Raw genomic sequence first — 25,135 nt, 5'->3', positions numbered from 1 at the left:
TTAGCAGAGAATAAAGGTAGGTTTATCAGCAAGGTTGTCCTGCAATGTTGGACACACATCAGTCCTCTGTGTGACGTCCTGTTTAGAAATGCACCAGCGCACCTCTCTCCCCTGCCTGCTCCTGTGAAGTGCTGGCTAGCACACACACCTGGACACAGGGACAGAAAGAGAAGACCTGGACACAGACACATAAAGAGAAGACCTGGACACAGACACATAAAGAGAAGACCTGGACACAGGCACATAAAGAGAAGACCTGGACACAGACACATAAAGAGAAGACCTGGACACAGACACATAAAGAGAAGAGCTGGACACAGACACATAAAGAGCAGACCTGGACACAGGGACATAAAGAGAAGACCTGGACACAGACACATAAAGAGAAGACCTGGACACAGACACATAAAGAGAAGACCTGGACACAGGCACATAAAGAGAAGACCTGGACACAGACACATAAAGAGAAGAGCTGGACACAGACACATAAAGAGCAGACCTGGACACAGGCACATAAAGAACAGACCTGGACACAGACACATAAAGAGCAGACCTGGACACAGGGACATAAAGAGAAGACTTGGACACAGGGACATAAATAGCAGACCTGGACACAGACACATAAAGAGAAGACCTGGACACAGGCACATAAAGAGAAGACCTGGACACAGACACATAAAGAGAAGACCTGGACACAGACACATAAAGAGAAGAGCTGGACACAGACACATAAAGAGCAGACCTGGACACAGGCACATAAAGAGCAGACCTGGACACAGACACATAAAGAGAAGACCTGGACACAGACACATAAAGAGAAGACCTGGACACAGGGTCATAAAGAGCAGACTTGGACACAGGGACATAAAGAGCAGACCTGGACACAGACACATAAAGAGAAGACCTGGACACAGACACATAAAGAGAAGACCTGGACACAGGGACATAAAGACTGGACCTGGACACAGGGACATAAAGAGAAGACTTGGACACAGGGACATAAATAGCAGACCTAGACACAGGGACATAAATAGCAGACCTGGACACAGGCACATAAAGAACAGACCTGGACACAGACACATAAAGAGAAGACCTGGACACAGACACATAAAGAGAAGACCTGGACACAGGGACATAGAGAGAAGACCTGGACACAGGCACATTAAGAGCAGACCTGGACACAGGGGCATAAAGAGAAGACCTGGATACAGGGACATAAAGAGAAGACCTGGACACAGGGACATAAAGAGCAGACCTGGACACAGGCAAATAAAGAGAAGACCTGGACAAAGGGACATAAAGAGCAGACCTGGACACAGGTACATGAAGAGAAGACCTGGACACAGACACATAAAGAGAAGACCTGGACACACGGACATAAAGAGCAGACCTGGACACAGGGACATAAAGAGAAGACCTGGACACAGGGACATAAAGAGAAGACCTGGACACAGACACATAAAGAGCAGACCTGGACACAGGGACATAAAGAGAAGACCTGGACACAGGGATAACAATGGACACACAAATCAAACAGAGAGCAGGAATAAAAATTGGAGAGAGATTTATAGAGGGAGAGAGAGATAAAGAGAGAGCGTGATAGCGATGGGATAGTCCTATTTTCCTCCTCAGTAGGAGTTGATCGTTGTGTACCTAGGAGTGTGTGTGTGTGTATGTGTGTGTGCGTGTGCGCATGCGTGTGTGTGTGTGTGCGCGTGCGTGTGTGTGTGTGCGTGCGTGCGTGTGTGTGTGTGTGTGCGCATGCGTGCGTGCGTGTGCGCATGCGTGTGTGTGTGCGTGCGTGCATGTGCGCGTGCATGCATGCGTGTGCGTGCGTGTGTGTGCGTGCGATAGAGAAGATATAGAAGAGAGCTGGTAAACTGCCTCGGTCCGAGAGGGATCCTTGACTTCCCCTGGGTGGTTTAGTTGCTGTGTGACTCTGTGTCACCTGGGTGGCTGGGCGCTGAGCATTAGGATCAGTGCCACGGGCCCCGCCATGGCCATTATGGCAGACGGATGTCTCCTTGATCGGCCCTTCCTAGCCGCATTGGCCCCTGGGCAGGGCAGTCGGTCTCCGCCTCAGCCTCTCACAGCATGGCGCTGGGGGCCACCAGGACTAATGGAGAGGGTGGTGTCGCTCTGCTACGGCCTGAGGATGAATAAGTATCCTGTAAATTGGGAGAGCTAGATACTATAACTACCTGCTACAGGACCCTGTGCTGTCTGGCTGGTATCTAGACTACTCTGCCCTGCTCTTCCTCTATACTCAAATAGAGGCTCTTTTTCACATATTACGGATATACACTACCGTTCAAAAGTTTGGGGTCACTTAGAAATTTCAGTGAAGATGCGACTCCGGGATGCTGGCCTTCTAGGCAGAGTTGCAAAGAAAAAGCCATATCTCAGACTGGCCAATAAAAAGAAAATATTTAGAAGGCAAAAGAACTCTGCCTAGAAGGCCAGCATCCCGGAGTCGCCTCTTCACTGTTGACGTTGAGACTGGTGTTTTGTACTATTTAATGAAGCTGCCAGTTGAGGACTTGTGAGGCGTCTGTTTCTCAAACTAAACACTCTAATGTACTTGTCCTCTTGCTCAGTTGTGCACCGGGGCCTCCCACTTCTCTTTCTACTCTGGTTAGAGACAGTTTGTGCTGTTCTGTGAAGGGAGTAGTACACAGCATTGTATGAGATCTTCAGTTTCTTGGCAATTTATCGCATGGAATAGCCTTCATTTCTCAGAACAAGAATAGACTGACGAGTTTCAGAAGAAAGTGCTTTGTTTCTGGCTATTTTGAGCCTGTAATCGAACCCACAAATGCTGACGCTCCAGATGCTCAACGAGTCTAAAGAAGGCCAGTTTTATTGCTTCTTTAAACAGTACAACAGTTTTCAGCTGTGCTAACATAATTAGCCTTTTAAAATGATAAACTTGGATTAGCTAGCACAACGTGCCATTGGAACACAGGAGTGATGGTTGCTGATAATGGGCTTCTGTACGCCTATGTAGATATTCCATTAAAAATCAGCCGTTTCCAGCTACAATAGTCAATTACAACATTAACAATGCCTACACTGTATTTCTGATCAATTTTAATGGACCAAAAATGTGCTTTTCTTTCAAAAACAAGGACACTTCTAAGTGACCCCAAACTTTTGAACGGTAGTGTAGATAAAGACAAAGCATGCACATAACACCTTTTACAATAGCCCCTGTGAAAGGAAACACACACACACACATCCACACACACATGCACCCACACACACACACACACACACACACACACACACACACACACACACACACATCCAAACACCTCTAGCAGTCCTTTCCCAGAGCAGAGAGGTTCTTCCCCTCTAAGCTGAGTTATTTAACGGCACCTCTTGAGTGATTATGTGCTGCTGAATTAAACATCACAGCTAGACCTCAGCCACTGGCTCTCTCTCACACACACACACACACACACACACACACACACACACACACACACACACACACACACACACACACACACACACACACACACACACACACACACACACACATCTCTCTCTTCCTGTTCCTCAAAAGGTCCAACTCTTTAATATGCCGCCTGGACCCCATAGGCAGGCTGGTACAGAAGGTTCTTCAGGAGGAACACAGGCCTTCAGTAGTGGGGAGGAGAGCACCAGATAGATACAATACCTGCTGCCTTCAAAATAGATGTGATGTGAGAGGCCAGGGAGAGATGTCAAGATGTGACAGAGACCACACCATCCTCCATCAAACATGCATACATCCACATGCCCACCCATCTCCCATACAGTGCAGTCGGAAAGTATTCAGACCCCTTGACTTTTTCCACATTTCCTCATGTTATGTTGAGTTCTCTGGAGTAGGTTCATCAAGGACCTCTCTGTACTTTACTCTGTTCATATTTCCCTCTGTCCTGACTAGTCTCCCAGTCCCTGCCGCTGAAAAACATCCCCACAGCATGATGCTGCCACCACCATGCTTCACCGTAGGGATGGTGCCAAGTTTCCTCCAGATGTGGCGCTTGGCATTCAGGCCAAAGAGTTCAACCTTGGTTTCATCAGACCGAGAATATTTTTTTCCCATTGTCTAAGAGTCCTTTAGGTGCCTTTTGGCAAACTCCAATCAGGCTGTCATGTGGCTTTTACTGAGGAGTGGCTTCCATCTGGCCACTCTACCATAAAGGCCTGATTGGTGGAGTGCTGCAGAGATGGGTGTCCTGGAAGATTCTCCCATCTCCACAGAGGAACTCTGGAGCTGTCAGAGTGACAATGGGGTTCTTGGTCACCTCCCTGACCACGGCCCTTCTCCCCCGATTGCTCAATTTGGCCGGGTGGCCAGCTATAGGAAGTCTTGGTGGATCCAAACTTCTTCCATTTAAAAATGATGGAGGCCACTGTGTTCTTGGGGACCTTCAATGCTGCAAAATTGTACTGGTACCCTTCCCCAGATCTGTGCCTCGACACAATCCTGTCTCGGAGCAATTCCTTCAACCTCATGGCTTGGTTTTTGCTCTGACATGCACTGTCAACTGTGGGATCTTATATAGACAGGTGTGTGTCTTACCAAATCATGTCCAATCAATTGAATTTACCAAAGGTGGACTCCAATCAAGTTGTAGAAACATCTTAAGGATGATCAATGGAAACAGGATGCACCTGAGCTCAATTTCGAGTCTCATAGCAAAGGGTCTGAATACTTTATTTTTAATACATTTGCAAACATTTATTAAAACCTGTTTTCGCTTTGTAATTATGGAGTGTTGTGTGTAGATTGATAAAAAAAATATTGAATCCATTTTACAAGAAGACTATAACGTAACAAAATGTGGAAAAAGTCAATGGGTCTGAATACTTTCCGAATGCACTTTATATACCCCCTAGAGTGCCTCACAGGGGAGAAGGTCCTTAGGAGACCCCCTGCCTCCCACCATCCCCCCTGCTGAGCCCCCTCCCATGCCTTTCTCACACAGACCTGGGTAGACACGGCTGAACTGGCCAATTCACAGCATGACACTCCTCGAAACTGGCACGTGCCCTTGGATTGGTACACACCCCGGGCGCCAGGAACACCATGGCATGGATGCGGTGGAGCGAGAGGGAGAGGAGGAAGAGAGGGATGGGAGAGAATGAGGGAAAGAGAGGGGGCGGAAGGCAAAGAGCGCTGACACCAGACACCCAATTAGAGTGTCTATACTGAGAGCATTTAACAAAGGCTTTTTGAGAGAGGACCCAGAGAGAGGGGAAGATGGGTTCAACAGGGACTCCTCCACTACCTAGACAGGAGCTGGCTGCAGGGTGTTTACTCCATTTTAGGTTGTTTTGATGTGGAGTGTTGTTTGCCTGTTTATGCCGGTGTGTGTGTATGTGTGTGTATGAGGGCCTGTGTGTTTTTGTGTCTTAGTGTATGGCAGCAGCAACATTAGCAGCCACCCCCACACTCCCAAACACACCCTTTGGCGGTGAGAGAGCGACAAAACATTCCAGACAAAAGGATAAAGGAGAAGTCTTGTGCCTGTGGAGCTGTGGAGGTGAACTTACAGCACCACAGAGGCAGTTGACCTTGAAATGAGCAGCAGTGTTTGGGGACAGCCAGAGAGGGTGGCAGGTAGAGAGGTAGAGAGGGAGGGAGGGAAGGCGGGAGGGAGGGATGGAGGCAAGGAGCAACGGGGGGAGAAAGAGAGGGACGGAGGGAGGGAGACAGAGAGGAAGGCAGGGAGGGAGGGAGGGAGGGAGGCAAGGAGGGACATAGGGAGAACTAGAGAGAGGAAGGCAGGAAGGGAGGGAGGGAAAATAGGAGGGATGGAGGGAGGGAGAGAGGCATTCAGTGAGGAGAGAGAGAAACAGAGAGAGAGGAAGGGAGGGAGGGAAAATGGGAGTGAGGGAGGGAGGGAATCAGTGAGGAGAGAGAGAGAGAGACCGAGAGGGAGGCGAGAGAGGGAGGGGTGCATTTAAGAGCTTAACCCCAGTGCCAGGGGCCAGGAGGCTGCTTAATGACGGGCACACCATGCCATCCATCACCATGCCACCGCCAGGGCAACTGCCCCGGCAAAGCCCACAGAGCACAGCCGTAATCACCTTTCACACCCACATACACCAACACACACACACACACACACACACTGCACATCGGTTTACACACACAGACCAGCATGCACACACTTTCAACTGCTAAACACACATGGTAATAAACACAGGCCAGGTTTAAGTGCAGGGTGTTAATCACCTAATGGGCACTCTCACACAAACATAATAACTCACACAGACACAGTCCAGCATACAGGAAGAGGTCAGCCCGTTGATTTACCGTCATGCAAACATTCTGCAGATTTTAGGGAATGCATGTTTGCATATCATATTATTTTTCTCACACATGAATACACATATACTAAGACACTAATATCTCTACACAGTACATCCCTCATTCATTTTCACATCCTCAAAACAAAGTGTGGAATTGCACATTTGTGACAAAATAATCGAGTGTTCCAGGTTACCTCATATTATGCATTGAATGGATGTCCCTGTAGTGGGCTAGTTAAATTGTCCCTGTAGTGGGCTAGTTAAATTGTCCCTGTAGTGGGCTAGTTAAATTGTCCCTGTAGTGGGCTAGTTAAATTGTCCCTGTAGTGGGCTAGTTAAATTGTCCCTGTTGTGGGCTAGTTAAATTGTCCCTGTAGTGGGCTAGTTAAATTGTCCCTGTTGTGGGCTAGTTAAATTGTCCCTGTAGTGGGCTAGTTAAATTGTCCCTGTTGTGGGCTAGTTAAATTGTCCCTGTAGTGGGCTAGTTAAATTGTCCCTGTAGTGAGCTAGTTAAATTGTCCCTGTAGTGGGCTAGTTAAATTGTCCCTGTAGTGGGCTAGTTAAATTGTCCCTGTAGTGGGCTAGTTAAATTGTCCCTTTAGTGGGCTAGTTTTTATTGTCCCTGTAGTGGGCTAGTTAAATTGTCCCTGTTGTGGGCTAGTTAAATTGTCCCTGTAGTGGGCTAGTTAACTTGTCCCTGTAGTGGGCTAGTTAAATTGTCCCTGTTGTGGGCTAGTTAAATTGTCCCTGTAGTGGGATAGTTAAATTGTCCCTGTAGTGGACTAGTTAAATTGTCCCTGTAGTGGGCTAGTTTTTATTGTCCCTGTAGTGGGCTAGTTAAATTGTCCCTGTAGTGGGATAGTTAAATTGTCCCTGTAGTGGGCTAGTTTTTATTGTCCCTGTAGTGGGCTAGTTAAATTGTCCCTGTAGTGGGCTAGTTTTTATTGTCCCTGTAGTGGGCTAGTTAAATTGTCCCTGTAGTGGACTAGTTAAATTGTCCCTGTAGTGGGCTAGTTGAATTGTCCCTGTTGTGGGCTAGTTAAATTGTCCCTGTTGTGAGCTAGCGTAGCCACATACAGTACCAGTCAAAAGTTTCTTTATTTTTACTATTTTCTACATTGTAGAATAATGGTGAAGACATCAAAACTATGAAATAACACATATGTAATCATGTAGTAACCAAAAAAGTGTTAAACAAATCAAAAAATATTTTATATGTTAGATTCTTCAAAGTAGCCACCCTTGGCCTTGATGACAGCTTTGCACGCTCTTGGCAATCTGTGCTTTTCCAACAGTCATGAAGGAGTTCCCACATATGTGACCGAAATTGTGTCTTTTACATTGGATAATAGTAGAGACTCAGGGCTACAAAATGGTATATCATACACTACAGTTGAGGAACAATGGGAAAGTAATCCTGCTTTGAAAGTTGATAAACTTGTAAACTCATTTTTGAGAAAATGGGCTTTGAATGTGTTGGTACTACTACTGGAGAGCCTGTCTTTGTCTACACACAATCAGCATTGTTCACACCCTCTTAAGCTTTAGCCCCACACAACTTTTTAAGGGTTGATCCAAGCGTTCTGTACTAACAACAGCAGTCAAGCACCCAAGCTAACTTGCTAGCTACTTCCAGACACAAATGAGAGAACAGCTCACTGAACATTACTCGCCCTAGCAGAGCTGGTTAGGCTGTTTTTATGTTATCCAGAGTGTTGGTGACTGCATCTATGATGTCAGATTGTCTGCTTGTAAATTCAGAGCGTTTCGCTCTCGGAGCGTTCAGAGCGCACACTTGATCTCTGGCCGATGAGTATGGTTGATCCGAACGTTCTGACCTCACAATGGCAGTCAATCACCCAAGCTAACTAGCTAACATTGGCTAGCTTGCTAGCTACTTCCAGACACTAATGAGAGAACACCCCATTTTACTCGCTCTAGCAGAGCTGGTCCAGGTGTTTTTATGTTATCCAGAGCGTTGGTGACTGTAACTCTGCTGCTGGCAACAATTTAATTCTGTTTTTTTGATGACGTTTACTGACCCCAGGCCATATTCAACAGGTGTTGAGCGTTCGTAAATTCATCAGTTATTCTGCCCTCTGGCACACTAAGATGAGAGTGCTCTGAAATCGGAGTAGATAGCCAGACTGAATTTACGAACGCACCCGAAATGGTTACTTGCATAGTGGAGTCTTTTGCTAATGCATGTAGCTAGCTAGCTAGGTAAACAATGAACCATAATCCCAACTCATGACGTTACTACCCTGCATGAATCTGCAGGTAGCTAAACAACCAGGTTCAGTGTTAGCTAGCTAACATTAGGCTATAGCTAGCCAAGCAAATGGCTCTGTCGTGTCTCTGACTGAATAAAGGTATATTACATGCTATTTTATCAAATCGATTACCTAACATTTAATTGATTACGTGATTGAATTAAATCATGCAACCGTTAACTCATTAATAACCTGGGGCAGCACGGAAGCATTCTTTTATGTTTAGCGGCTATCTCCCAAATCCACTCTTGAAGATCTAAATATCTTTTATATCAATAGAAGTCGGTCATTAATCGTCACCTTATTCAGTCTCATCTGAACATCGTAAAATCTTCACGAACCCTGGCTAACAAGTTGAATCAGCAATACAAACATTTGCTTAATTATGTATTTACTAAATACCTAAATAATCATACAGAATTACATATACACAGGATGGATCATACATCGATTACTAAACATGTCATAAAAGAAAGTCCCTAGCGGATGAAACCGATATGGCGGCTGATTACACAAAGAAAGGGTGTTGGGTTTGATTGAAAGAGTGGGAAGACTGAGGTACAAAAGGGGATTGGGTCTCTATCGGATCTTGAGAAGCTATGCTACCATAAATAGAGAATCTTATGCATTCTAATAACCGCCCATTCGTAGTTGGAAAATGCAAGATATATATTTACACTGAGCTGTGCTTTGATAGATGGGTCGAAGATAGAAGACTGGTTTGCCCAACAGAGATCGCCCTTGTCCTTTGTAGAATCTGTCTGGTCGTAGTTTTGTATGGCGTATACGTTGTAGTACCCTGTCATTCTCAGGAGATTGTCTGTCCTTTCCTAGGCCATTCCTTTTACAGCTGCTGCTGATAACTCAACATCTAGGATGTATCACTTCTTTAGTGAATAAGAGTTCAAAGTTCATATCAACTTGCCATACTCAGCTCGTGCTCTATTCCGGCTGGTCTAGTTGAAATTCACCATTCCAGCGTGGTGATAATCACCTCCACGTTGAAATTCACCCTTTTAATTATTGATTTATTTATTTTCTTTTTTGTATTTTTCATCCCTCTTTTCTCCCAAATTTCGTGGTATCCAATTGGTAGTAGTTACAGTCTTGTCTCATCGATGCAACTCCCGTATGGACTCGGGAGAGGCGAAGGTCGAGAGCCATGCATCCTCTGAAACACAACACAACCAAGCCACACTGCTTCTTGACACAATGCCCATCCAACCTGGAAGCCAGCCGCACCAATGTGTCGGGGGAAACACCGTACACCTGGCGACCGTGTCAGCGTGCACTGCGCCCGGCCCACCACAGGAGTCACTAGTGCACGATGAGACAAGGATATCCCTGTTGGCCAAACCCTCCCTAACCCGGACGATGCTGGGCCAATTGTGCGCCGCCCCATGGGCCTCCCGGGCGTGGCCAGCTGCGACAGAGCCTGGGCTCGAACCCAGATTCTCTAGTGGCACAGCTAGCATTGCGATGCAGTGCCTTAGACCACTGCGCCACTCGGGAGGCCGGAAATTCACCCTTTAAAACGTTAGGACAGCAGTCCTAACATTTTTGGAACTAAATATTAATTTAGTTTGGTTGTAGTTGAAATTAGCCCTTTTAAATGTATGGACACCAGTCCTCACATCATTGGGAACTTGAGGTTGTCTTCCGTCAACAGGCTTTTGTATTGGGGGAGAGAAGGGCGTGTTTCATAGATGTCAACCAATGTCTATTCACTTGGCCACTGAGTGAGCATACTTATGAAAACATTTCTCTCATTTAGAAGATAAAGTTACATTTAATCTTTTGACAAATAGTTTCATATTTAAACATTTAAATTGCACAACAATTGCATGTGAATCTGATAACAGAATGTGTAGACTTTCCAAGATAAAATTTATGTCGTCCTATCATCAGATATAATGTCCCAGACATCAACTGATCTGACATCATATTCTTTAACTTCTATGGGCTAGGTGGGACGCTAGCCAATATCAGGGTGGAAATTTAAAAAAAAAATGTCATAATACAACTTTCTCAAACATACAACTATTTTACACCATTTTAAAGATACACTTCTCGTTAATCTAACCACATTGTCCGATTTCAAAAAGGCTTTACAGCGAAAGCAAAACATTAAATTATGTTAGGAGAGTACATAGACAAAAATAATCACACAGCCATTTTCCAAGCCAGGACATGTGTCAATAAAACCCAAAACACAGCTAAATGAAGCACTAACCTTTGACGATCTTCATCAGATGACACTCCTAGGACATTATGTTACACAATACATGTATGTTTTATTCGATAAAGTTCATATTTATATCCAAAAACAGCATTTTACATTGGCGCATGATGTTCAGAAAATGTATTCCCACCAAAACGTCCGGTGAATGTGCACATCAATTTACAAAAATACTCATCACAAACGTTGACAAAATATATAACAATTATTTTAAGAATTATAGATAGACTACCCCTGGATGCAACCTCTGTGTCAGATTTTAAAATAGCTTTACGGAGAAAGCATATTTTTCAATGTTCTGAGTACATAGCTCAGCCATCACGGTGAGCTATTCAGACACCCGCCAAGTTCGGGGCAACCTAAACTCAGAATTAGTATTAGAAATATTGTATTACCTTTGCTGATCTTCATCAGAATGCACTCCCAGGACTGCTACTTCCACAAGAAATGTTGTTTTTGTTCGAAATAATCCATATTTATGTACAAATACCTCCGTTTTGTTCGTGCGTTCAGGTCACTATCCAAAGGGTAACGCGCGAGCGTGGAACGAGAGACGAAAAGTCAAAATGTTCCATTACCGTACTTAGAAGCATGTCAAACGCTGTTTAAAATCAATCTTTATGGTATTTTTTACGTAAAATTGCGACAATATTCCAACTGGACAATAGCATATTCATTCAAGAAGAAAAAGAAGGAGGGGCGCTCTCGCGGGACCGAGCATATCCAATCCCTTTGTTGCCAGGCAGACCACTCAGAAACTGAGCTCCTATTATCTGCCCAGTGACAGGAAAATGCTCAAGCCACTTTCTGAATGCTTTAGACAGCCAATGGAAGCCTTAGGTAGTGCAACGCCACCCCACAGACACTGTAGCTTTGATAGAGAATCAAAAGAAGAACTACAATTCTCAGACTTTCCACTTCCTGCTTGGAATTTTCTCAGGTTTTTGCCTGCCATATGAGTTCTGTTATACTCACAGACACCATTCAAACAGTTTTAGAAACTTCAGAGTGTTTTCTATCCAGATCTACTAATAATATGCATATTCTAGTTTCTGGGCCAGAGTAGTAACCTGTTTAAATTGGGTACGTTTTTCATCCGGCCGTGAAAATACTGCCCCCTAGCCCAGACGTACCAACAGACACTTTCAACTGGTTGGATTTCAGAAATATTGTACCTTTCCCCAACCTTTTGATGTTACCATACTCTCTCTATGTTAACAAAGGGCTTTCCAAGAGTCCATTCTGTAGAGTGGAGAGAAAAGGGGGAAGGGGGATCATAAACCTATTTATGGGGGGTTATACACCTCACCCACAGGGCAACGTCATGATAGCTAATAATATGACAACGAATAATAAGATCATACACGTAATGTTAGTTAGCGAGCCAGCCAGCTAACATTATCTAGCTAGCTAGGTAAACAATGAAGCATAATCCCAACTCATGACGATACTACCCTGCATGAATCTGCAGGTAGCTAACCAACTAGGTTTAATGTTAGTTAGCTAACATTAAGCTTTAGCTAGCCAAGCAAATGGCTCTGAGATACGCATAATAAGATCATACACGTAACGTTACCTAGCGAGCCAGCCAGCTAACTTAAGCTAGCAAGCTAACAGTACACTTTAACTTGAAATGAAACCACTTTCTGACAAAATTAGAAACGTAAAAATTAGCAAGGCAGACTATCTTACCCGTATACATCATTCATGGATGGACGCGTCTCCTGTCGGATGCCATGGTTTCCCTTAGTTTGAAGATGTAATCCGGAGAGACAGGTGTTTTCTCCATCTCCTTAGCTATCATACTGGAATTCCACTGATTTCAAAACTCGGTCCTCCAGAAAGTGGAGAGCAACACAGATGCAGTTTTACTACACGATACATTTCAATAAAAGCCGCTTTAGTAAGGATTGCCGAGACAGTCTGACCAGCTCAAATAGACAGAAGCGTGCTATATGGCAGACCAATCCAAACTCATCTCTCGGCATGTCCAGCCCACCCACCTTCTCCTCCTCCTCCTCCTCTGAGGAATGGGTGGTTTTCTCCTGACTTCTCCTCTGAGAACCTGCCTTCCACCTCTCTCTGTGTATCTGTCTGCTGTCTGATTGCTGCTAGGCTCCCTAAGCTTTGAAGTTGTTCCCAGACAATCATGGCTAGCGGGATGTTTGCTCGTTTTTTCTGTGGCTAAACCGACTAGGCTCGAAATGTAACAATTTTAATCGTGTTTACAGATGGCATACAAGTTTGTTATAAAGGCACATGAAAGTTCACCGACAGTGTCACCAGCAAAGCACCCCCACACCACCACACTTCCTCCTCCATGCTTAACGGTGGGAACCACACATGCGGAGATCATCCGTTCACCTACTCTGCGTCTCACAAAGAGACGGCGGTAGGAACCAAAAATCTCTAATTTAGACTCATCAGACAAAAGGATAGATTTCCACCAGTTTAATGTCCATTGCTCTTGTTTCGTGGCCCAAGCAAGTCTCTTCTTCTTATTGCTGTCCTTTAGTAGTGGTTTCTTTGCAGCAATTTGACCATGAAGGCCTGATTCATGCAGTCTCCTCTGAACAGTTGATGTTGAATAGGGTATCTGTTACTTGAACTCTGTGAAGCATTTACTTGGACTGCCATTTCTGAGGTTGGTCACTCTAATGAACTTATCCTCTGCTGCAGAGGTAACTCTGGATTTTCCTTTCCTGGGGCGGTCCTCATGAGAGCCAGTTTCATCGTAGCGCTTGATGGTTTTTGCGACTGCACTTGAAGAAACTTTCAAAGTTCTTGACATTTTTAGGATTGACTGACCTTCATGTCTTAAAGTAATGAGGGACTGTCGTTTCTCTTTGCTTATTTGAGCTTGACATAATATGGACTTGGTCTTTTACCAAATAGGGCTATCTTCTGCATACCACCCCTACCTTGTCACAACACAACTAATTGGCTCAAACGCATTAAGAAGGAAAGAAATTCCACAAATTAACTTTTAACAAGGCACACCTGTTAATTGAAATGTATTCCCAGGTGACTACCTCATGCAGCTGGTTGAGAGAATTCGAAGAGTGTGCAAAGCTGTCATCAAAGCAAAGGGTGGCTACTTTGAAGAATCTCAACTATAACAACACTTTTTTGGTTACTACATGATTCCATTTGTGTTATTTTGTAGTTTTGATGTCTTCACTATTCTACAATGTAGAAAATAGTAAAAATAAAGAAAAACCCTTGAATGAGTAGGTGTGTCCAAACTTTTGGCTGGTACTGTATGTCTCTGAAGCGGTTTCTCCTCCCTAGCCTATTTCCATCCATCTTCTCCTCCTCCTCCTCCTCCTCCTCCTCTGAGGAATGGGTGGTTTTCTCCTGACTTCTCCTCTGAGAACCTGCCTTCCCCCTCTCTCTGTGTATCTGTCTGCTGTCTGATTGCTGCTAGCCTCCCTAAGCTTTGAAGTCGTTCCCCTCCGTGCGGCTGGCTGCTTTATCTTGTTCCTCACTAGGTTTCTCCCATCAGTCCTCAGCTCCTCCACGTCCCACCAAGCCTCCTCTTCTTAATTAAGATCCTTTCATGTTAATGGCTGTTCTTATCGCTCCAGTGCTACGCAGCCCATTGTAAGAGAGAGGCCTAGCTGCTACAGTAACGTTATGCCAGGCAGCACTGGGCCTGGAGCACCCCTCTCTCCTCTTCTCTCCTCCCTCCTCCCCTCTCTTCTCTCCCCCTCTCCTCCCCGCTCTCTTCTCCTCTCTCCCCCTCCTATCATCCATCCTCTCTCAGCCCCCCTCTCTCCTCTCCTCCTCTCTCCTCTCCCAGCCCCCCTCTCTTCTCTCTCCTCTCCCCTCCCCTCCTCCACTCTCTCCTCCTCTCTCCTCTCCTCTCCCAGCCCCCTTCTCCCAGCCCCCCTCTCTCCTCTCCCCACTCCCCTCCTCTCTCCTCTCCCAGCCCCCCTCTCTCCTCTCCCCACTCCCCTCCTCTCTCCTCTCCCAGCCCCCCTCTCTCCTCTCCCAGCCCCCCTCTCTCCTCTCCCAGCCCCCCTCTCTCCTCTCCTCTCTCCCCTTAATGAGGTCGTGGTACCGTGTTGGTGGTGACGGCTACATGGAGACAAGGGGAGCGGCGAGGAAAGGAGAAAAGAGGAGAGGAGAAGAGAGGAGAGGGCGGAGGACTGTGACAGGGGTCACCAGGGCTTGCAGGCCCATGTTACAGATTACATGAACGTTTCAACCAACCGACAAGCACTGTGGTGTCTGTATCTGTCTGCCAGAGCCTGTTGAGAGCCCTGGGTCTACAGTACATGGCCTGTCCTAGTAGGAGCATTGTCCGACTCTGTAACTGTAACCCTGGTAATGAGGTTCTGGCTGCCTACTAAATGGCACCCTATTCCCTACATAATGCATGCATTTTGACTAGAGAGCACTATGAAGGGATAGGGTGCCATTTGGAACCCAGGCTCTTTCCCCTTGCTGTAGCTGTGGCAACATGCCTGGCTGAGCTCTGCTGTATAGCAGCGTGGTGTGGACTGACTCCAGAGAAAGGTAGTGGTGCTGAGGCTGAGCTGAGCGTAGGAACATTGCCTTCCTTGTGTGGGTGCCAAAGAAACCTGTTGCCTGGCTACGACGGTACCCTGGTCTTGCGGTAACGTGATGATGTGTTTTTGGTTTGTGTGTGTGTTGGTGGGGATTGTGTGTGCGTGTGTGTTTGTGCAAGGTGTGTGTGTGTGTGTGTGTGTGTATGTGTGTGTGTGTGTGTGTGTGTGTGTGTGTGTGTGTGTGTGTGTGTGTGTGTGTGTGTGTGTGTGTGTGTGTGTGTGTGTGTGTGTGTGTGTGTGTGTGTGTGTGCATGTGTCCACCACCCTTTAGTAGACCTGCCGCCTCTGTGACTGCCTCCCCTGTGACTGCCTCCCCTGTGACTGCCTCCCCTGTGACTGCCTCCCATGTGACTGCCTCCCATGTGACTGCCTCCTCTGTGACTGCCTCCCCTGTGACTGCCTCCCCTGTGACTGCCGCCCCTGTGACTGCCTCCTCTGTGACTGCCTCCCCTGTGACTGCCTCCCCTGTGACTGCCTCCCCTGTGACTGCCGCCCCTGTGACTGCCTCCCCTGTGACTGCCTCCCCTGTGACTTCCTCCCCTGTGACTGCCTCCCCTGTGACTGCCTCCCCTGTGACTGCCTCCCCTGTGACTGCCTCCCCTGTGACTGCCTCCCCTGTGACTGCCTCCCCTGTGACTGCCTCCCCTAGCCTCGATAGGTAATTTACTCTGCAACATCCATCCATCTGCTGTGGGGATGTTCACCAGACTACACACTAACACAACAACATAACAACACTGTCTACAAATACACATGATGCATGCGTATTGCTTTTTACCTTGACTACAACTTGGATGTGCACCATCTTTACCTTGGAGCCTCCCACACTAACAGATTGTGTGTTGGATATTGGAGTTGTAGCATATCCCTCTTCACACGAGCATGCACGCACAAACACGTGCGCACACCCACATACTGTATGCACACCTCATACACACACACACACACACACACACACACACACACACACACACACACACACACACACACACACACACACACACACACACACACACACACACAAACACACTCCCCCTCCACACACTCCAGCAACCGGATCCCACTCTCCCACCACCACCATTGCGGAAATGTACAGCTGGAAAGCGTCCCTCTAACCCGCATGGGAAACAAGCAGGAAAACAACCAAAAGACTACATTACACAATTAATCAATAAGTTAATGAGATCTCGTTTTCTCTGCAAAACAGTATCCAGGAAAAAGTTCCCCCTCAGCTTTTTCCCAGTTTCCTTTGGAGAGAAACAAACTGGTGATATTACACAGAGGAAAAGAAAGCAGCCAGCAGGAAATGAAATTAAATTACCATCCTGATAGATTTATGTGACGCTTTACATTTTCATTGTGTTGTTTTCTTGGTGGCGGAGAGGAGGAGGGACTAAGTGGGCCGACGAGAGCTGCTAAATGTGTTGTAAAGGCGCTCTGAGGGGGAAAAGTTACAGTTACACACCTCATACGCTGCCTGAGTCCCAACTCTATTCCCATTAGGCCTTGGTCAAAGTAGTGCACTACATAGGGAATAGGGTCCCATTTGGGACAAATCCACCGCTGGCTCACACATGGATTTTACAAGTCATAGCAGCAAATTCATAATACTAAAGACTACTGTAGCTAGCTGTGGCTGGCTCTACAGATTACTGTTGTTTGGATGAGCTGTAAGGCTGCCAGCCAAATGTTCCCATTCATTGTAGAGCAGGGACCAATGTGTGTGTGTGTGTGTGTGTGAGTGGTAGGGAACAGCAGTGTGTGTCTTTACGTATGGGTGGGGTTTAAATGGAGGGGAGGGGGGGCTGCTATGTGGATAGAACTTATGTTTTGTGTGTGTGTGTGTCTGTGTGCGTGTGCAATATGTGTGTGTGTGTGTGTTTGTCTTTCTTGGTGTGTATGAGTGCCTTCCCCAATGTGCTCATGAGTGTGTGCTGTAGCCCTTTATTCGCCCCTATCGTGCTAGTTAAGGATTGAGGGCATGGCCTGGCGATTACCACAGCTGGTGATGCCATCTGGGGGCATCACACGCCCGCCCGCCCTGTCACCATGAAAGCGGGGCACAGCCGTCTCAGGGTGTTGACTCCAATAGCAGGGAGCAGGGACAATGTTTATCACAGAGGAGATAACACAGCTCTATATCCAGCTGTGGTGTGGGGTGACGGCCACAGATCAGACTGGTGTAACATGGACTAAATATCCAGATACCAGTAGCACTACAGAAGAGTATACAGACCTATCAAAGAATATGTCTCTATACTGAGACCCTTTTCCCCACTAGGAGCTGAAATGAATAAGTCAACTAACTCAAGAAAATGACTCTGTAATAACAAACATTGGGCTTTTTAAAGATAATATGTTTTTATTGTTTTGAATGTGAGATGATTCCAACACTCGTTGGCCATATGCACAAATCACTGAACATGGCTTATGTATAATACACACTGTTAGCAGTATTTTGAAAGAACCTGTGCAGGTCAGAATGGACTATTATGCTGTACCTTTATTATCCCTGGTGTATCTCTCTCCCCTCCCTACATCTTTATTATCCCTGGTGTATCTCTCTCCATCTTTATTATCCCTGGTGTTTCTCTCTCCTCCCTCCATCTTTATTATCCCTGGTGTTTCTCCCTCCATCTTTATTATCCCTGGTGTTTCTCTCTCCTCCCTCCATCTTTATTATCCCTGGTGTATCTCTCTACTCCTCCCTCCATCTTTATTATCCCTGGTGTTTCTCTCTTCTCCCTCCATCTTTATTATCCCTGGTGTTTCTCTCTTCTCCCTCCATCTTTATTATCCCTGGTGTTTCTCTCTACTCCTCCCTCCATCTTTATTATCTCTGGTGTATCTCTCTCCTCCTCCCTACATCTTTATTATCTCTGGTGTATCTCTCTCCTCTTCCCTACATCTTTGTTATCCCTGGTGTTTCTCTCTCCTCCCTCCATCTTTATTATCCCTGGTGTTTCTCTCTCCTCCCTCCATCTTTATTATCCCTGGTGTTTCTCTCTCCTCCCTCCATCTTTATTATCCCTGGTGTTTCTCTCCCCTCCCTCCATCTTTATTATCTCTGGTGTTTCTCTCCCCTCCCTCCATCTTTATTATCCCTGGTGTTTCTCTCTCCTCTTCCCTACATCTTTATTATCCCTGGTGTTTCTCTCTCCTCCCTCCATCTTTATTATCCCTGGTGTTTCTCTCTCCTCCCTCCATCTTTATTATCCCTGGTGTTTCTCTACTCCTCCCTCCATCTTTATTATCCCTGGTGTTTCTCTCTCCTCCCTCCATCTTTATTATCCCTGGTGTTTCTCTCTCCTCCCTCCATCTTTATTATCCCTGGTGTTTCTCTCTCCTCCCTCCATCTTTATTATCCCTGGTGTTTCTCTCTCCTCCCTCCATCTTTATTATCCCTGGTGTTTCTCTCTCCTCCCTCCATCTTTATTATCCCTGGTGTTTCTCTCTCCTCCCTCCATCTTTATTATCCCTGGTGTTTCTCTCTCCTCTCTCCATCTTTATTATCCCTGGAGTTTCTCTCTCCTCCTCCCTCCATCTTTATTATCCCTGGTGTTTCTCTCTCCTCCTCCCTCCATCTTTATTATCCCTGGTGTTTCTCTCTCCTCCCTCCATCTTTATTATCCCTGGTGTTTCTCTCTCCTCTTCCCTCCATCTTTATTATCCCTGGTGTTTCTCTCTCCTCCCTACATCTTTATTATCCCTGGTGTTTCTCTCTCCTCCTCCCTCCATCTTTATTATCCCTGGTGTATCTCTCTCCTCCCTCCATCTTTATTATCCCTGGTGTTTCTCTCTCCTCCCTCCATCTTTATTATCCCTGGTGTTTCTCTCTCCTCGTCCCTCCATCTTTATTATCCCTGGTGTTTCTCCCTCCATCTTTATTATCCCTGGTGTTTCTCTCTCCTCCTCCCTCCATCTTTATTATCCCTGGTGTATCTCTCTCCATCTTTATTATCCCTGGTGTTTCTCTCTCCTCCTCCCTACATCTTTATTATCCCTGGTGTTTCTCTCTCCTCCTCCCTACATCTTTATTATCCCTGGTGTTTCTCTCTCCTCTTCCCTACATCTTTATTATCCCTGGTGTTTCTCTCTCCTCCTCCCTCCATCTTTATTATCCCTGGTGTTTCTCTCTCCTCTTCCCTCCATCTTTATTATCCCTGGTGTTTCTCTCTCCTCTTCCCTCCATCTTTATTATCCCTGGTGTTTCTCTCTTCTCCCTACATCTTTATTATCCCTGGTGTTTCTCTCTCCTCCCTCCATCTTTATTATCCCTGGTGTTTCTCTCTACTCCTCCCTCCATCTTTATTATCCCTGGTGTTTCTCTCTCCTCCCTCCATCTTTATTATCCCTGGTGTTTCTCTCTCCTCCTCCCTCCATCTTTATTATCCCTGGTGTATCTCTCTCCTCTTCCCTACATCTTTATTATCCCTGGTGTTTCTCTCTCCTCCCTCCATCTTTATTATCTCTGGTGTTTCTCTCTCCTCCTCCCTCCATCTTTATTATCCCTGGTGTTTCTCTCTCCTCCTCCCTCCATCTTTATTATCCCTGGTGTTTCTCTCTCCTCCCTACATCTTTATTATCCCTGGTGTTTCTCTCTTCTCCCTCCATCTTTATTATCCCTGGTGTTTCTCTCTCCTCCCTCCATCTTTATTATCCCTGGTGTTTCTCTCTCCTCCTCCCTACATCTTTATTATCCCTGGTGTTTCTCTCTCCTCCCTACATCTTTATTATCCCTGGTGTATCTCTCTCTTCCCTCCATCTTTATTATCCCTGGTGTTTCTCTCTCCTCGTCCCTCCATCTTTATTATCCCTGGTGTTTCTCTCTCCTCCCTACATCTTTATTATCCCTGGTGTTTCTCTCTCCTCCCTACATCTTTATTATCCCTGGTGTTTCTCTCTCCTCCCTCCATCTTTATTATCCCTGGTGTATCTCTCTCCTCCTCCCTCCATCTTTATTATCCCTGGTGTTTCTCTCTTCTCTTCCCTCCATCTTTATTATCCCTGGTGTTTCTCTCTCCTCTTCCCTCCATCTTTATTATCCCTGGTGTTTCTCTCTCCTCGTCCCTCCATCTTTATTATCCCTGGTGTTTCTCTCTCCTCCCTACATCTTTATTATCCCTGGTGTTTCTCTCTCCTCCCTCCATCTTTATTATCCCTGGTGTTTCTCTCTTCTCTTCCCTCCATCTTTATTATCCCTGGTGTATCTCTCTACTCCTCCCTCCATCTTTATTATCCCTGGTGTATCTCTCTCCTCCCTCCATCTTTATTATCCCTGGTGTTTCTCTCTCCTCCCTCCATCTTTATTATCCCTGGTGTTTCTCTCTTCTCTTCCCTCCATCTTTATTATCCCTGGTGTTTCTCTCTCCTCCCTACATCTTTATTATCCCTGGTGTTTCTCTCTCCTCCCTACATCTTTATTATCCCTCGTGTCATGTGTCAGTGTGCAGTGGTTAGGACAGAGTCAGGCGCAGGACACAGAACTGAGTAAAAGACGTACTTTACTCGAAAAGAAACAACAATGATTTCCACGCAGGGAAAAACACACCAGCTCACAGAAGTCTTGAACACTAAACAAAGAACAAACACGCACAAAACCATGTGGGAACCAGAAGGTCAAATAGAGAATAAATTATAATGTAATGGGAACCAGGTGTGTACAATCAAGACAGAACAACATAGAAAAAGAAACGTAGATCGGTGGCAGCTAGAAAGCCGGTGACGTCGACCGCCGAACGCCGCCCGAACAAGGAGAGGCACCAACTTTGGTGGAAGCTGTGACACCTGGTGTATCTCTCTCCCCTCCCTCCATCCTTGATCTAGTTAGAGAGAGAGGATGAGGGGGGTGGAGAGGGGAATGGAGGAATGAGTGGTACAGATGAATGGTTTGGACCAGTAGGGAGCACAGACCTAGTAGCATGTTGATTTAGAATCCACTTAGCACTGAAGAAGCTTCAAACTGCACTCAAACACATGATGTCATTGCATTTTTTTTGTTACTTTAACAGGTCTGTGTGTGTGTGTCTGTGTGTGTGTCTGTGTCTGTCTGTGTCTGTGTCTGTGTCTGTGTGTGTGTGTGTGTGTGTGTGTGTGTGTGTGTGTGTGTGTGTGTGTGTGTGTGTGTGTGTGTGTGTGTGTGTGTGTGTGTGTGGAAGATGGGGGGATCTATTTTAAGTGTGTTCATTATTTTGTATGTTTGTGTCCATCTGATTTAGTTGACATGCCTGTGTTTGTAGCATTTAATGATCCTGCCTGTCTGTGTGTGTGTGTGTGTGTGTGTGTGTGTGTGTGTGTGTGTGTGTGTGTGTGTGTGTGTGTGTGTGTGTGTGTGTGTGTGTGTGTGTGTACACCTTATGAGAGCGAGTGTGGTGCATGTGTGTGTTGTTATTGGCATTAGTGTGTTACTAATAAATTGAGTCTTAAGGAGTGGAGTGGGAGCGTTTCTCATGCCACTGTTTACTCTGCACAGTAATCAAAGCTATTCATGATTACAGAACACAATTGATGTTATTCACACCGGCTCAACCGGTCTTTTAAACGGCACCAATTTTTCATAAGCTGTCAATTTAGGGAATTTACATACTGTAGGTAACAGTTGTGGCGGGTAAATTGGTGGATCTGACCGGGTACACAGGCAAGTTGCCTCGGGAATGTGGGAGGACTACACAAAATGCTACACGTGTGTTACATGCACATAGCAGGGCCATTACCACACATTCAAACACACAATCTTCCAAAGAGGTTTTAACATCCCCTCCACATATCTCTTCACACATTTCTGTTTTGCTTCTCTTTCTCTGTCTCTCTCTCTCTGTGAGCTTTTCTCACTCAATTATTTGTGTGAGAGTTACCATGCATTTGTGTGAGAGTTACCATGTCTCTCCAACAGCAGCCTATTCCAGCAGCATGGCTGTGTGCTAACACAACAGCTGTAATGCTAGAAGGTGTTACACTTTCAGCTGGGTCTCTCTGGGCCTATATGTGATTCTCTCAGTGTTACCAGACACATCCTCTGAGTCTGCTGACTCACCTAAGGTTCCCCTCCTTCTCTCCCTCCCTCTCCAGAACCCTGACATCGTGCTCGTCCACTACTTGAATGTGCCGGCCATAGAGGACTGTGGGAAACCATGCGGGCCAATCCTGTGCTCCATCAACACAGACAAGAAGGAATGGGCCAAGTGGACCAAGGAGGAGCTGATTGGCCAGCTCAAGCCCATGTGTGAGTATCTGACCTATCACATTTAGAGCACAGCACTTATTGAGAGCGCCAAGCCTTATTCCTTACAGGTGCAAGCTTTTCTCAAGGGTCTAGCCCTAAGAGCCCCAGACACACAAACAGACTAGACACTCATGTCTGGGTCTTTAATGCTCAGACCTCTCCTGGCCTTAATAATGTACCCACACGGGCTCTCTTAGAGACCTGGCCTGGTTACTATGTTGTTGTGTTCCTGCCCAACCTGAAGCTGTCTGGTAAACAGAGGTCACCTATCGCCCAGCACCACGGTGCCCAGCACAGGCCCTGGCCACCCATCCTCCCAGTCAGGCAGCACAGAGGAGAGCTCTATTAATAAACACCAGTGTATGGGAGAAAGAGCATCTATAGTAGCTCACCAGAAATCCTACATACCTCCCATCTCTTAATTCAATTCCATTTTAATGAAATTCAGAAGGGTTTTATTGGCATGGGAAATATATGTTTACAATGCCAAAGCAAGTGAAATAGATAACACAAAAAGTGAAATAAACAATCAGAAATTAACAGTAAACATTACACAAACATTTCAAAAGAATAGAGACACTTCAAATATTAAATTATGGCTATGCACAGCATTTAAATGATGTGCAAATAGTTGAAGTACAAAAGGGGAAAAAAAATAAACAAATATGGGTTGTATTTACAATGGTGTTTGTTCTTCACTGGTTGACCTTTTCTTGTGGCAGCAGGTCACAAATATTGCTGCTGTGATGGCACACTGTCGTATTTCACCAAATAGACATGAGTTCAAAATTCTTTGTGGGTTTGTGTAATCAGAGGGAAATATGTGTCTCTAATGTGGTCATACATTTGGCAGGAGGTTAGGAAGTGCATCTCAAATTCCACCTAATTTTATGGGCAGTGTGCTCATAGCCTGTCTTCTCTCGAGAGCCAGGTCTGCCCACAGCGGCCTCTCTCAATAGCAAGACTATAGGATGTTCACTGAGTCTGTACATCGTCAAAGCTTTCCTCAACATTGGGTCAGTCACAGTGGTCAGGTATTCTGCCACTGTGTACCTACTCTGTTTAGGGCCAAATAGCATTCCAGTTTGCTCTGTTATTTCCAATGTGTCAAGTAATTATCATTTTGTTTTCTCATGTTTTGGTTGAGTCTAATTGTGTTGCTGTCCTGGAGCTATGTGGGGTGTGTTTGTGAACAGAGCCCCAGGACCAGCTTGCTGAGCAGACTCTTATCTCTCTGTAGGTGATGGCTTTGTTATGGAAGGTTTGGGAATTGCTTCCCTTTAGGTGGTTGTAGAATTGAAAGGCTCTTTTCTGGATTTGCGGGGTGATCCATGTCTCCGTCGGGACCAAAAAGTCAAGGGACTGAAGGGCAGCATAGGCTGAGATGAACTCTGCGTTCTGACCGCAGATCGGCAGTTCCAAATGCTGCCAGAGACCCGGAATTCCACCTGGGTTGTGCGCGCAGGGTACACCAAATCAGAAGGGTTGCAGACAAGGGGTGGGGAGCATCTGTAAAGCATACAGGGAGAGGAACTAACAGGTATAGAACACACACACGCACGCACGCACGCACGCACACACACACAGTAGTTGACAAACCTACAAAAGAGCAAAATTAGATAATCTGTAAATAACTATGTAAGATACTCAAGTGACAGAGTGGTGTGAGCCTTCCTCTCGTTCCTTCCTCAGACAACTCGGCAGAACCGTCTTTGTTTTGGCGATGGCCTTAGAGTTCCGGCAGAACCAAACTACCGCCGCTTACAGCTGCCGCTGAGAAACCAGGGGAGACTGAAGAACTAACACTGATTGCTAATTGCCTAGCAGAGGTGGAGAGCACGCCTCCCTGTACTAATTACTGATTGCCTAGGAGAGGTGAAACCACGCCCCATCCAATACAGCCACTGATTACTAAAATAAGTCACAAATTGCCCTGCCCCTTGATCCTGGTTGATGTGTCAACAACTACCTGCAAGTTATGAGTGGTCAGCAGTTCACACACCAAGTATGCTACTGGGAAGACAGGCAGCACTTAAAGTAAATGGTCCTAGCTAGGAAAAAGACAGTACTAGACCACAACAGATAAAGACAAAAAAATGGATACTTCTGGAGATATCAGGAGTCCTCTAGTTATAGAATGACGCATCATGAAGGGCAATGGGTTCTATAACTGATTCAAGTATTTTATTTTAATGGGATGTTGAATTTCATGTTCCTTTTGATGGCATAGGCCTTTCTTGCCTTGTCTCTCAGATCGTTCACAGCTTTGTGGAAGTTACCTGTGGTGCTGATGTTTAGGCCGAGGTAGGTATAGTTTTTGGTTTGCTCTAGGGCATGGCATTTCTATTTGTGGTCCTGGCAACTGGAACATTTTGGAACACCTTTATTTTTGTTTTACTGAGATTCACTGTCAGGGCCCAGGTCTGACACAATCTGTGCAGAAGATCTAGGTGCTGCTGTAGGCCCTCCTTGGTTGGGGACAGAAGCACCAAATCATCAGCAAACATATTGTAGG

The 25,135-nt window shown here is 45.9% G+C and overlaps 1 protein-coding gene across 1 annotated transcript in view; it reads left to right on the top strand.

Moving 5' to 3' along the window:
* The window catches only part of LOC115166486 (calmodulin-binding transcription activator 1-like), a 209,952-nt gene that overhangs the window by 166,513 nt on the left and 18,304 nt on the right, over nucleotides 1-25,135 (top strand). Inside the window, exon 4 of the mRNA XM_029720381.1 lies at nucleotides 22,467-22,620. Coding sequence (XP_029576241.1) covers nucleotides 22,467-22,620 — 154 coding nt within the window. The remainder of the gene's footprint in view (nucleotides 1-22,466; nucleotides 22,621-25,135) is intronic.

Source organism: Salmo trutta, chromosome 28, assembly GCF_901001165.1.
Source record: "Salmo trutta chromosome 28, fSalTru1.1, whole genome shotgun sequence".
Taxonomy (NCBI): domain Eukaryota; kingdom Metazoa; phylum Chordata; class Actinopteri; order Salmoniformes; family Salmonidae; genus Salmo; species Salmo trutta.
The sequence above is the reverse complement of the archived record's forward strand: the minus strand, read 5'-3'. Positions and strand labels throughout refer to the sequence as shown.